The following is a 15,079-nucleotide window of genomic DNA, read 5'->3' as shown; positions in this document are numbered from 1 at the left end:
AGTGGACGATTTGGTCAGGTGCATAAATGTGAAGAAAAGTCAACAGGTCTCAAATTAGCAGCCAAAATTATTAAAGCCAGAGGTGTCAAGGAAAAGGTAAGGGTAGCTACAGTGTGAACAACAGCTTGTGGCAGAACCTGGAATATGCTGTTTTGTTACTGAGAGATTTTGTTTTGCCTGCTCAAGCTCTTCCAAGTGGCGGCTGTTAGTGCTACCGACTCCCATCTGCCTTGGTTTATTGTGCCAGTACTTGCACATTTGTGCAAACAACTGTGGGGACAGTTATTTCTTCCCCACTTCCACCCATCTGAATCCCAGTTCCACCAGGTCAATAGACTATAATTAGATTGCCTGTAAATCCACAATCAGTCTTGTTCTAATTTCTTTCCATTTATTTATTTCAGAAGTTTCCTTATGTAGTTCATTTTTCTCAGCTGTTATTTTTTACCTAAAAGCATCTTTATCAAAGACTCGTTGTAGTGCAGGGATTGGTCCTACTTTTTGCTAGGAAGCTGCCTTATACTAGGTCAGGCTATTTGTACATCTTGCCCAGCATTCCGAACAATTCTGTACAATTCCCTTCCACCCCACCGATTCCCTTCTGCAAGTGGTGGGGCCCACTGATACCATTGCGCAAGTAGGACTCACCACTCATGTAAGGGAGATTTAGCACTTCATAGCAGAAGCCCCCAAATGAGCAGAAACACTCATTTCTGGAAGCAGGCAGGTTGGCGGAGCTCCCCTACTTGAGCTCTGCCGACCTACCTCCTTCCAGAAACAAGCATTTCTGCTCATTTCAGGTTGCCCTCAGAAGCACTAAATCGACACTGTGCAAGCGGTAGGGGCCACTTGTGCAACAGAATTGGTGAGGCAGAAGAGAATTGGAGGGGTCATAAGTGCCCTATTGGATTCTGCCCTATATACTCGCCATTTCCATATACCAAATACCTTCTGCTGGTTTCTCTAGCAGCTCAAAGCTGTTTCCCCCACAGAATGTGTGCAATCTTGCTTTGCTATTGCAGGGAGATACTGAAACTCATTGTCTTGCAAAGATGGCTCAATTGCTATATGGTCTCCTTATATGGATTGAGTTGAACAATTCTGTTCTGGAAAAGGCTCAGGCATTTTTCTTGCATTGTATTTTGGATGTACCTAACTGTATACAGTATGCAGCCATGTGTTTGGGAACTGGTATAGGATTTGTGAATACCAGAGCGTGGGTCCAGACACTTAACATTCTGGCTACATCTTCATTTTTCTTTATCAATAGCTCATTTTGTACATCCAATGCTAACAGATTCATATTCTAGTAAATGGTCCCATATAATTTTACATAAAATTAGCTCAATGGGTATTTCATTCAAATCCATCCTAATGCTTGAGTAGCAACAAGCTTTTAAAGTTTTGACTCAAAGGGTATATGATTGAACTTTTCAAATGAAATGGTGGGAACTGCCTTGAGTGCCATTTTTGGGAGAAAGGCATAGTACAAATCAAATAAATCAAATAAAATAAACCAGAAGTAGCAGCAGTGAGGTTAAGTGATGGACCCAATCTCTACTACAACTTAATGTTGTTCTTTCGTTCTACATAGGATGAAGTAAAGAATGAGATCACCGTGATGAATCAGTTGAACCATGTGAACCTCATTCAGCTGTATGATGCCTTTGAATCCAAAAATGACATTATTCTTGTCATGGAATAGTACGTGTCCATCTAATATTTCTTTTGCTTCCTTTTCTTGGCTGTGTCTGCACTGGTGTACTCGTACTCCCCCACTACTTATTTACAGTGTCAACAGGGTGCCCAGCTGCTGCAGACCTTTTCCAAGATACATGTTATGGGGGCATGGGGATGCAGGCTGGAGATGAAGTCCTGTGAATTCCGCCAGTCTGCATCCAACAAGAGCCACTGCGAACTATTCATTACTTCACTCTCAGCCTGCATCTTCATGTTGCTATAACACCTCTATCTTGGGACAGGTTTACAGGGTTTACATAATGGCCGAAGAGGAATGAGTCCTAAGAGTCATATCATCATTATCAGGCATTATTTGTCATTGATGGTGTGTGTTGCGGATTGTAAATCTCAGTTAATTTTCTGCTATGTGGGGCAAATGTATAGCAGTTATTATTTCCATTCTGGCTGTGCAACATAGGGCCAGTACTTCCAGTTTTAAGAGAAGTATGCCCCATACACATTATCTGAGTGGGATTCAGATGCTGCAGGTCTCCTCCTCCAAGGCCAGAGACAGAGCTCGGAGGACCTTGGAGGAAAAAACCCTATTGTGGACCTCCCACCACCACCACCCACTCCTCCCAGCTGCCACAGAAAGCTCTGCAGCAGCTCCCTCTCCCAAGGTCAGCATCACAACTTCAAGAGGGGAGCAAATGGGTGGGTTGGGGCAGGGGAGGGGAGAGGCCATAGATCCATCAGGCCTCTCAGTTTCCATCCCTGCCACCAGCAAGGTGAGCATATTAGACAGCCTCAGAGGCCCATCTAATGTAAAATTAATTTTTGGAAGATGGAGAGGCTAAAGGTGCCTCTGCTATTCCTCCCACCCTGCTTAGCTATTGCCAGCAGGGTTTAGGGTGGGTGTAGGGATCCCAGATTGGTGCCTTTCATCCTATGGGCATCTATCCCATAGGATTGCACCCAAAATGAACTGCATTTCGAAAGACATGTATCCCACGTATCTGTGTGCAGTAGGACACAGTAGGACCTTGTTGCACATACTACATCACAAGCCACTTTTAGAAACCGGAGACGTTTCAAAAGTCACTTGCTACATTAGGGGACTACAGTATCAAAAAAGAAGAAGAAAGCAACACCATTACACGGAAAGCCAAGATACCCTACTCAGCAATCAGCCCATCTCTGGTGACTATTATTTTCCACTCACCCTGAACCACTGCTCATCTAAACCAAATCTTCATGCTTTCCCCACCTTCCAGAGCTTTGTTTCTTAAACACACAAACACCCCTAAACCATAGAGACAGTTTAATCCTGAAAGGCACATTTTGTTTTTTCAAATTGCACATATAATTCACGTGTGTTTTTCTCTGTGTGTGTGCGCATATGCACGCACTCACATAGAATGCATACACTCTTGTCTGTGTGCACCTTCTGCAAAATGAATTTTGAATTACGTCTTTCTTTTCAGTGTGGAGGGAGGAGAACTGTTTGATCGAATTATTGATGAGAACTGCAACTTGACAGAGATGGATACCATCTTGTTCATAAAGCAGATCTGTGAAGGGATTCAGTATATGCATCAGATGTACATTCTCCATTTAGACTTGAAGGTACTGTGCATTGGTTATACCACCCATGTGATTACTGTGACAATTAGGGGAAAATGCATGTAAAATGTGCGTATTAGGGAAAGTTGCATACAAAATGTGTATCTATTTGGGGAAATTGCATACAAAATGCCTATGTTAGAAATGGCATATGAAAATAAGTGTGAATTTTCATGCATTTTTAAAGAACATTTGCAGACTGATGTGGAAATTGGACAGAATGGATTTATGACTAAATACATGCAAAACCCACATGGAGTGGAAATAGATAACGTCTGCCCTTAATCCCTACTAAGCTAAAATCTCATGTTTCAATACTGATAGTAAATGGATATCCAGCTGATGACCACAAAGACTGTCATAACTAGAACTCAGCTCTAGGGACTAAATGAATTTATTTATTTATTTATTTATTTATTTCTATACCACCCAAGAGCTGAAGCTCTCTGGGTGGTTCACAAAAATTAAAAGAAAAAAGTACAGGATAAAACAATATAAAAACATTAAAACCTCAATATAACAATACAACCAGAATAAAACCTAGCAGCAATGCAGAGATTTAAAATACAGATTTAAAACACCAAAGCTAAAAGACTAGGAAGCTGAAATGCTACAATGCCTGGGAGAATAAAAAGGTGTTCACCTGGCACTGGAAGTAATACAACATAGGTGCCAGGTGAACCTCTCTAGGGAGCTCATTCCGCAGCTGGGGGGCCACAGCAGAAAAGGCCTCCTCCTGGTAGCCACCCACCTTACTTTCTTAGGCAGGGGCTCCCGGAGAAGGACCGCTAAATCAACCTTCCCTGACCTGATGTCCTCCCGACATTTGGGACTTCAACTCCCATCAGCTGCAGCCAGCACAGCCAACGGAGAGGAATGCTGGGAGTTGTCATCCAAAACAGCTGGTGGGCAGCAGGATGAACAAGGCTGAACCAAATAGATATTACACACAAACTTGTGTAGCAAAAGCCTGCAAGTGCTTTTTGTAAGCAAAAGTTGGTCTGGGAGGGGGAGGGAATGACAAGCAAACTTTGCCACTTGGAGAACGCATTTGAAACTCTGCAAGGAGAAGCAGCTTGGGGGGGGGGGCACTTCTCCTCCTCCGCCTCCTTGCTACAACTGTATCAGTTGCCACCACCAAGCTGCTTGAGGTCCAGGCACTGAGGCTGGCCTTCCCTCAGCCCCAGTAGCAAGACCAGGGCTAAGTGTTTCCATACCCAGCAGCCAGGATCCCATGCATCCTCCCTGTTCTGCATTGTGTTCCCCTTCCTTGGTACTACTATTCCTGGGGCCAAAAGGCATGTTACTCAAAAGACATATTTTTTATCATTTTTATATACCTTGTTTAATTCTTTACTCTAAAGTAAGCCTGGAGGACCCAATCAGGATTGGGAACCTAGCATGCGGGGCAGGAGGTCTTAACCTTTTGCCCCATGCTGCAGTCCTGATCCAGATCAGAACCCCATGTTTCCAGCTGATATTGCCAAAACATGATCTGTTTGTTTTAATTGGTTACTTTGGAGTAATGTAAATTACATAATTAATTAATGTAAATTGTGTGTGTGTGTGTGTGTGTGGGAGCAGCGGTGCTCTGATTGGACCCAAAGTGGAGTGGGGGCAAAGGGTTAAACCCTGCCTATACTAGGGTCCTGATCCAGATTGGGTCCTCTATCCTTTAAAAAGAAGAAAGGTGACATGTAGTTTGGCCCCCTGGGCAGGACATCTGGGCAGGCTGGCTGCTGACTGCATGGAAGTGTTTTTTGCGGGGCTCAGGCCAGGCACATCTGGGTAACTATAAGCCCTGTAGGCAAGAAGTGAGCAAGAGAGTGGTGGTAGAGAGGAGGAGAAGTAGCAACCGGCCACCCCCAGCAGGAATTTGGGAAACCTCCAGTTGTTGGTGGGCTCCTTGCTGGGACATGGGCCCTACCAGATGCCCAGCCATTGATGCCATAGCTGCTTTTAGCTAGGAATGGCAGCCTTGGGCTTTTGTCATGTGCATGCAACATGTCAGTCTGCCCTAAGCCAAAGCAACGTATGCTGCCGCTTCTTTTCTCTCTCTCTCTCTCTCTCTCTCCTTCCACTGAGAAGTTCACTGAGTGAACCCAAAGAATTTGACCACTGGAGGTGAGAATGAATGCCTATTACATGACTTGGACATTCTATCTGCTTTCAGTTCTGTAACATTAGAATTAGAGGGACCACTTCATTCGCCTTCAGCCAAGAGGAAAATCTAATTATTGGTCCTGCCAAGCTTTTGTCTGCAGAAAGCACTGAGTCTGAAACTGAAATGGGCATATAAATTAGCTTATGTCACCTTATTATCCTTTTAACATTTACTTTTGTTTGATGAAATATTCAGTCTAGTTCCAAAGCATGCATAAAGTGCTAATTAGTCCATTGGAAGACATAGCCTCATTAATTTGTGTCGCTGTACCTGGAGTTAATACTATTTAGTCTTATGAATGTAATTGGACTAAAATCTTTTTAAACCCAAGTTTGGTATCTTATCTGGTTTGTGGATTCCAGCCAGAGTTAACTTTTGGGTATTCCTATGTTGTAGACATCCATGATTTGTCCTTATTCTGGCAAGTGTAAATTTGTGAGACAGTGCAAGGGAAGGCGCTTGAAGGCTCAAACCAAAAATCTCACATAGCTATCCTTTAAACAAACTCATGCATCATCTCAGCAGAGGCTGTGACAGTCTCATCTGATCTCGGAAGCTAAGCTAAGTACTGGTTAGTACTTGGATGGGAGACTGCCTGGAAATCAGGCTTCCTGCACTGAGCAGGAGATTGGACTCAATGGTCTTGTAGGCCCCTTCCAACCCCATGAATCTATGATTCTATGATTTAAAAGGTGAGTCCTTCATTATTCTATTCAGCAGGATCCATAAAAACAGGATTTGGGTAATTTGCCTTTTGACAGTCCAGCTGCATTTAACCTATAAGACTTCCCTCTTAGTTAATATCGAAGAACAGTGTGCAGCTGGTTTGCCCGGCATTAATATATCAGATAATAAGGTTTATATCCCATGTTGCACTACTGAAAAAATTACAAGAGTTGGTGTCGTTCTGCTAGCAGTTGCGTAACTACCATCAGAACAAGTGCAATTAGTGCAAGCGAAAGCCAGGCCAGAGCTGCACCTTGTGTCATATCATCCCAATCCCATCATGGTAACGCTATATCCCTCTTGCACATTTATATCTTGTAGGACACATGATGACATGTGTTGTGGTATGGTATATTAAATAATATGGAATAATAAGCAGGAAATAACACTACAAAAACAGCATATTGAATGCGTAATTTGCTCCATCAGTGCACTTCAATACCTCTATAAAGCAGTAGTGTCGATCTCGACCCAATCTAATCAAGTTGTAATGTAACTTACATTACCTTACACAAAAGGCGTCCCTGCGTTAGCTGTGATAATCTACGTATGTATCTATGTAGCCTATCACAGCATGAAAGAGGAAGCGAATGGCGGCCGCAGGGCGGCCGCCATTCGCAAGTCGGTGCCAATGGGAGCAGGTAAGTGCTCCGTTTCGCACTATTTTTGTGGGGTGGGGGCTTCGTGCCGCCCAACTTTCGTGGGTTGGGGGAGGCGGGGGCTTCGTTCCGCGATGGATTTCAGGGGGCCGAATGCACTTGCATTCGGCCTCACCAAGATCCGTCGCGGAATTCTCTGACATCCCTACCAGCAATCTCCAATCAGAGACAGTGGTGGAGGAGGGGGGGAAGACTAAATAACTGGAGAAAATGGCTGCATGTCAGAGACAGAGATCATTCTGGTGGTGTTACTTAGGGATGTGAGAACCCACCCCGTCCAGGTTCTCCGGACACCCACCCATCCAGCCCCTCCTCTGCTCCCCGGTCCCTCCATCTCCTCCATGATCACCATATTTTAAAAAAACATGGCAATTGGAAGTCTACGTGCACATAGACTTATATGCAAAAAGCACCATGAAACTTGAGTATATGGGTGATTCACAGCACTTTTTGCACATACTTTAAGTCCATGTGTGCACATAGACTTGTATGCAAAAAGCTCTGTGAATCGCCCAGGCGGAAGGAGGAGGAGGTGTGGTGCACGCCCCAGCTGCTTGCCATCTCCTCCTCATGAGCAGGAGACAGCTAGCAGTGGGGGGGGGGCGTGCCATGCCTCCTCCTCCTCCTGCCCGGTTGGCTGTCACTGACAGCTGACCAGCAGCACAGCACATTTCCCTGCTGCTAGCTAGCTGTCTCCTCCTTATGAGCAGCAGACAGCTAGAGGTCCTCGACGGCCAAGCAGGCAGGAAGAGAAGCAGGTGCGAGACTGAGCGGTATAGCTCTTTGCTTCTAGAGTTTTTGTGGAAAAAATCAAATTTCAGCCACGCATAGCTTAAAACATACTGGGCCAAACTGTCTGAAATTTGGCAGTTGGGATCCCTTCCATGGGGGCAGAGAGGACTCCAAGTTGCATGTATTTATCATGAAAACTGAAAAAGTTGTGGCCATATGTGTTTTCCTATGCAAGTCAATGGTGATCCAGATATTTGAATCTCGCTTTGGATCCAGATCAAAGTCAAGCAGAGGGGGCCCAAATCAGTCCGAGCTGAAGCGGGGTTGATTTGGAGGGTCTGAAGCGACATCCGAAGCGAAGCGGGGGGGGGTCCATGCACAGCCCTATGTAATACAATGTTATTCTTCGAAATTCACCCTTCTCTCAATTTAGTAGTGAAGTTCTCCAATTTAAAAAAGACATACAAAACTATGTATCTAGTGAAATTAATGTTAAAGTGTATTATATTAGGGAAATTCCTTGCCCCCCCCCAAAGTGAATTGTACACAAAATTGTATTAAAAAATGCATGTATTAGGAGAAATGTAATACAAAAATGTATATAAATTTTCATGTAAACTTTAAAAAAAAAAATCAAAGTCCAGGATGAACTGAACTTAAGATCAGAAAACTGAGAAACTGAAAGACACAGATTCACCCATCCCATGCAGATAATGGGTTAAGAAGAGCAGTGAATGAAGAAGTCTAAAGTTGAAAGATAAATTTCAAAGAACTGTGAAAGCATTTTCTTAAATGTCCCCATGTCAGTTCATAATGGGCTGCAAATCACAACATCGACTTCCTGTGGTCCAGTCAGAGTACTTGCATTCCCTTTCTGAAAGCTCAGCTAATGAGTTCTTTATCTTGAGTAGCTGCATTATGTCAAACAAAAAATGCCACAGCGAGGGAAAAGCTGTATGGGCAGAGCATTCCCAGCCTCAAATGCCACATGATTATAGTCTCAGCTATCCACAGAGCCTAACCTGCTTCAAGACGCCAGCACTGAGATGCATATTTTTATGCTCTGCTGTGTTTTGAATGCTGATTCCAGTGCAATTCATTTACCATTTCTCATAAATGGGTGTGCTCTTTTTTCTCTCTGGCAGCCTGAGAATATCCTGTGTGTGAATCGACAGGCAAATCAAATAAAGATTATCGACTTTGGGCTGGCAAGGAGGTATGTTGTTTTAATCAAGCAACCAGCACCTCTCTTTTCCTAAATGATAAATCCAGTGTCCGCTTGCATTGGAAGCAATATTTGGGAAGAATGGTTCAATAGCATTAATCATTCCACTAGACGGAAGGTGGTCAACCTTGGACATAGTTACCCCCTCTAGTTTAGATGATGGATCCAATAGTATATATTTGTGGGCCAAAGTTTTTGAGCTTCCAGTTCTCACCAAGGGTTGAAAACACTATTTTTTGTTTGTTTGTTTTTGAAAATGCCTTAGTAAACTAGAAGAGCAATTCAATGAATTCTGCTTCTTCCCAAAGAATTCAGTGCAGGATGTTAAGGAGAGACAAGAACCTTTGCAGTAGAGTGCTAGAGAGATCATCAAAATTAATGCAACTCTTCCAGATTAACTTTCTGATACACAGCACATCCAATGGGCTGATTTTAATGGGGCTCATTTCACATCATATGTTCAGGACAAAGGTACTACATTAAACAGCAGTCTTAACTATTACAAAAGCATGACAAGACAGATGAAGGTCCAGAGGCTGACTGGGAATTATGGGAGCTGCGGTCCAACACATCTAGAGGGCACCAGGTTGGAGAAGGCTTAAATTATAATAACACATTATGCTAATTGTGTAGCATGTAGTTGAGCCTATTCTTTTTCTTTCTTCCTTTTTTTTACTTTAGAGTAAGGTCACATGGTCCTGATTTGGATCAGGACCAGCATGAACCAGGAGGGGAGGATTAAACCTCTCCCACATTTTGCTTTCCAAAATTCTCCCCCCCCCCCTTGGGCCTAGGGAGTAAAGGAAAAAGCTCCATTGACTCCAGTGGAGACTTTTTCTTTTTTAAATGAATTTTGGGAAGCAAACAGGGGGAGGGTGAAGGTTTAATCCTCTCTTCCCAAAGTGCTCTGGTGTGCAATTGCTCTGGAGTAAAAAAAAAAAAGGAAAGAAAAACGAATAGGTTCAGTTACATGCTACACATTTAACATAAGGTATAGTGTGACCCACAGTTCTGAATCTGTTCCTTTCTCCTTCATTATGCTTCCTAAGGGTAGAATTGCACATTGCAATAAACACAGGGCTGATAACAATAAGCCACAGACTCTTGCTGAGTTCTTCCCTTCTATAATGTGCAGGAAAATTGACATAGTATCCTGACACCATCCTAACAGGTGCCCATTTCCCTGCCACCATCAATTACTTGTTTGAAACTTTCTAGTGCTGAATTCTTAAAAGTACCAATATGTGCTGCAGAAGTCCTCTTTGCTGCCATTGTTTTTCATGTATTTCATTTCATTGCTATTTATTAGATATAAACCAAGGGAGAAGCTTAAGGTCAACTTTGGGACTCCAGAGTTCCTTGCTCCTGAAGTTGTGAACTATGACTTTGTCTCCTTTCCTACCGACATGTGGAGTATAGGTGTCATTGCCTACATGTTGTAAGTAGGGCTAAGGCCTAAATGCTCACTGTGTTTTTCTGATGGCAATTTGATGTGGTGACAAAATCCATATTAGGGCAACACCTTTATCAGGCCAACCCTAAGGTCACAAAAGAGTGTGCAAGCTTTTGAAGGGTTCTCTAGAACCCTTAATCAAGTTCAGTGGTAAACAAAAGAGATGTGCTGAGGTGGGGAAGGAAAAATCTGGCTGCTGTTGAAGGCATAGAGGGCTGGACCCAGATTTATGCTTGATCAGCTGCATGGGCGGAAGTGGACATTCCCACCCACGCCTCCTTTCAGCCCCCTGAAAATACCACACAGAGAGCCAGGAGACCTTGCAGAATGGGGTAAGCTGTGGCTTGTGTGTGTGTGTGGGGGGGGGGGAATGGGGGATCACCAAAAGTCGTGTGGAGGGACTTTCCACGAGCAGAACCCTCCCTCTAATGTAAGCTCCCTTCTTCTTGCAGAAGGCAGATCCTGGGTCCAGCCCAGAGTCTGCATTTAGTCACAGGCTTACGACTGAATGCAGGAATTGCTTGCAGACCTTCAAATTAGGCTTTGCAAAGTGCTATCATGATGGCTTCTGATTACACCTAGGACTGTCCCTAGGGCTGCTGGGATGAAGAAACAAATAAGGGGTTTATATTAAAAAATAAAATACAAATACAAACGTTACCCGTATCTGTCTCCATCTTTAGGTTGTTGCTCAAATTGACACTGAGATTTTGTTTGATGTTCAGGAGTGAGGTGCATATTACCCTTTGATTTACATAGTCTGCATACATTTTGTCTCCCCCTCCCCCCACAGGCTTAGTGGGTTATCTCCTTTTCTGGGTGATGATGATAATGAGACTTTGAACAACATCCTGGCTTGTAGGTGGGACTTTGAAGATGAAGAATTTTCAAAGGTGTCTGAGGAAGCCAAAGACTTCATCACTAAGCTTCTCATCAAGGGAAAGGGGTAATGCCAGTAACCTTTAGCCTGTTGTTCCCCTGCACTGAAAATTTCTTTTTTTACACAAGTACTAGATGATGGAGTGTTACATTCATTAGTGGCATTTGATAAGCTTCACAGAACCACATGGAGATCTTTAACATTTACATCCAGTAAAACAAGTCAGGGTATGAGGTGTACAAACTTAAGAACATTTTAGGTATCATTTAATCCAATAGGAGAGAATTAGGCACATGTTCCCCTTCATGGATCACTGCCTTGTTGTGGCGAAGGGGCTTGCGTAACTCAGTGAAGCCATAAGCTATGCCGTGCTGGCCCGTGCAGGGCCACCCAAGATGGACAGGTCATGGCAGAGAGTTCTGACAAAATGTGGTCCACTGGAGAAGGAAATGGCAACCCACTCCAGTATTCTTGCCAAGAAAACCCCATGGAACATATCACAAGGCTAAAAGATATGACACCGGAAGATGAGCCCCTCAGGTCGGAAGGTGTCCAATATACTACTGGGGAAGAGCAGAGGGTATTTCCAAGTAGCGCCAGAAAGAGTGAAGCGGCTGGGCCAAAGCCAAAAGGACACTCAGCTGTGGATGTGTCTGGTGGTGAAAAGAAAGTCCGATGCTGTAAAGAACAATATTGTTTATGAACTTGAGCACGCTCCGGGAGAGAGCGCAGGACAGGAAGGCCTGGCGTGCTATGGTCCATGGGGTCACGAAGAGTCGGACACGACTGAACGACTGAACAACAAGGCACATGTTAATAGTTAGATACCATACTTCATTTATTTACTTCATTTATAGTGTCCCCACTTCCCCAATCCTAAGGGCTTGGGATGGATAACAGTATTCTAATTATAAAATCCCAGTTACAGTGTGCAAACTCCAATCCTACCTGATCCTTCCCTGTCCCTGGCCACCAGAAGCCAACTTGGAGAAAAAAATATTATATGGCACTTTCAGAAAATTGGCAGGTCTCTAAAGGAAGGGAATTCCACATTGCAAACCTCACCTTCAGGGGCAAATAGCAGCCAGAGGACAGCGATATTTGGTGGGAAACTGGCACAGGACCTGAGCACATTCTAGATTGGGGGTCCTGCATGGCTTCTTTTCCTCCAGAATAAAAGTAATAAGTTTAAGTATGCTTTTTTTTAAGTGTGAATAAGGTAACATGTAATTTTGCCTTCAGCGGTAAGCTTAAGATGGCCTTTCAGTTGATCCTAATCATCGTGACCAAACATGGGGCCATTTATTGGGTTTAAAACCCAAGTTATTTCTGTCCATTGCAACCGATCCATCGAACATGTTTCAAATGTGAACACCAGTGCTGAAATCATTTCATATGTTTCACATATTTATATTCTATTTCTATTTCTTCTCCTTTAGCTGGAGGATAAGTGCAACTGGAGCTTTGAAGCATCCTTGGCTATCTGACCAAAACCTCCATCGCAAACTCCAAGCTAAGGTCTGTAGATCTGAATACTGCATTTATCACTTATCTTGCTCCTAAGTCAACTCTACTGCTGAATCCTTGTGGCTGCATCTTTGCAGGTGTAAAGACGGGGAAATAAAGAGATGAGACACAAGTATTTTGTATGAAATTTGGGCTGCATTTACTGAAATTGCTCAGATCTGCGAAGGGGAAAAATAGGTGGGCATCTTCACTAAGCCAGCGTAGCCTGGCATTGCATTGGGCGAGACATTTGCTGCCTGTAGGGTGGTGTCTTTGATCGCCACCCCTCAGGACTGCCCAATTTGGGGTCAGGAAGCCTTTCCCTGTCACCTCCCCTCGAGCCACAAAACTCAGAGTGGATGAGTAGAGTTGGTGTCAAAGGTAATCCCTATCTCCCAGCTGGGGCCGCAAAACCCTTAGCTGGAAGCCTAAGGCCTTATCAGTCACCTGAAACAGTGTCTCTGAATGCTCACCATCCCTATAACCCACCAAGGTGCCTGCACATAACTGTCTATTTAAATGTGACCAATTAGCCTAAGTGATTAAATAAAGCCACAGCAACCTAAATAAACTCCAAGACCTCACTTACAGTGTGAAGTAGGCAGAAAGACGTATAGCCAAGGCCAATCAGACTATGAACCAAAAAGCCCTACTTGGCCCCCAAAAGGACGACCAGTGAAAACCCACACTGCATACAGGGTGAGAGGGAGGGAGCCATGCTTCAAAGGAGTGGAAGGGAGGGGTCCCTCGGCCTAAAATGTCCAGTAAGCCCCCCCCCTTCATCCGTAGTACCACTTGGGAACGCTGGTCGCGTTCCGCTCGTCTTTCTCTCCCTCCCCCCCGCAAAATCCTCCCTGCAGCCAGGCAAGCCAGATGCGGAGGGAAGGGATTTATGTCTGTGTTAATGCTGGTATCTTAAAGCTGTTCACGTATGTGTGTGGCCTGTTTGTGTGATGCAGTGCTAATTATGCTGATTATTCTAAAGCTGATCAGACCATATTTTAAGAAACAGAGAGTCTTCCATACATTTACGATCAAGGCCATGCAATTGTGTGTGTTTTTTCTGACAGTTCAAAATCAGGACCACCTGAGAACTTGTGTTTATCTGGACCACTGGTTGTTCTCATATATTATGGTTAGGAAGTTCTCTTCCAAAAGGTTTTCAAGGGGAATTTGTCTTATGGCTCTGTCCAGAATCAGACATATCCCCAAACAGCAATGGTAGAGATGTGAGCAATTCCCTTCAATATTCAGTATGGGATCCTCAACCTTTTTAGGTCACTTGGCACATTTGGAATTTTGAGAACATGTGGGTGCTCTCACAAAATGGCTGCTGTGGGAAGTAGTTCATATTAAAAGGGACTACTCACATCTCTACCATGATATACACAGTCTCTCCACATGAATGTTGATAATGCAAAGCCCCAGTTTACATGACACTTCTTCTGGCATTCTTTCCTGAACGTGTGAAGGGGCTGTGAGAATACGTGGGGCTAGTTCTGCCTGCATCACTCCCAGGCTGACGTATGATTGGCTTGAGTCTGAAGGGCTTCATCCCACATAAGAGGTACACCCATTTCTCCATCACGTCAAGATTGTCATTGCCTTGTTAAGTGAACCAAGCCTAAAACTCTACTACATGCGCTGAGTCTTTTATATGTGTTTTGCCCACCTACGCAGAAATACCCATACATACAAAGAGGTGGAGCTACAGTTGTTTTCTGCTTTAAATATTCCGCAATGTTCGGACTCCAGCCAAGACAATTTTATGATATTATCTTTTCTCTCTCTTGCTTTTGTAGAGGAAGGCTAAGAGTTCCTCTGGATTTCAGGCATCTGCAGCTCCATAGCCTCTCTGAGAAATGGAAGGTTGGTAACAAGTTCTACTGTATCTATGGAAGGTATCAGCTATCAGGCCTAGTGCACACACAGCAGCCACCATGTGGAGGTCACTTAGACTTGCGCTCAGTGGTGGTGGTTGCAAGTTAGCGTGGTCAGTACATGGTTTGGGTGAGTTTCTTCCTGCTGCCTCAAGTAGCCAGAAAAGAAAAAAAAATCATTGGATCTTTGTGATGAGCAAAAAATAGCAACCATGTGCAATTACTCAGAGTGGCTCCCATAGGGTAGCCATAACATGTGCACTGGTTTTCAGTAAATACCAGAAAGAAAAAGCTTCAAATTAGTATGGCATGTTCAGTTGCCATTGCCACCTGTACTAGTGTTTGATTAGTGATACTAAGGCTGAAATCCTAGACACACTTTCCTGGGAGTAAGTGAGCACAGTGGGGTTGACTTGCAAGTAAAGATATACATACAATCATACTGCAACTCATTTGATTATAAGCAAAGCTGTGCTTAAAAAAAAGAAAAAGAAAGCATATTCTGCACTGAATTTAGCCACAAGAACAGCTGAATTTTACAACTACCAGAA

General features: G+C 43.8%; 1 protein-coding gene across 1 annotated transcript in view; it reads left to right on the top strand.

Annotated features, from left to right (window-relative positions):
- MYLK4 (myosin light chain kinase family member 4) overlaps positions 1–14,498 on the top strand; it is a 38,393-nt gene extending 23,895 nt beyond the window's left edge. Inside the window, exons 6-13 of the mRNA XM_084848129.1 lie at positions 3–96; positions 1,595–1,704; positions 3,165–3,306; positions 8,730–8,800; positions 10,119–10,247; positions 11,056–11,208; positions 12,582–12,660; positions 14,451–14,498. Of these exons, the coding sequence (XP_084704255.1) occupies positions 3–96; positions 1,595–1,704; positions 3,165–3,306; positions 8,730–8,800; positions 10,119–10,247; positions 11,056–11,208; positions 12,582–12,660; positions 14,451–14,498 (826 nt within the window). The remainder of the gene's footprint in view (positions 1–2; positions 97–1,594; positions 1,705–3,164; positions 3,307–8,729; positions 8,801–10,118; positions 10,248–11,055; positions 11,209–12,581; positions 12,661–14,450) is intronic.
- The last annotated feature ends 581 nt before the right edge of the window (positions 14,499–15,079 follow it).

Source organism: Heloderma suspectum, chromosome 4, assembly GCF_057233095.1.
Source record: "Heloderma suspectum isolate Gila_16-S chromosome 4, 16-S_ref, whole genome shotgun sequence".
Lineage (NCBI taxonomy): Eukaryota > Metazoa > Chordata > Lepidosauria > Squamata > Helodermatidae > Heloderma > Heloderma suspectum.
Note: the sequence above shows the minus strand (reverse complement) of the source record. Positions and strands in the feature narration are given on the sequence as shown.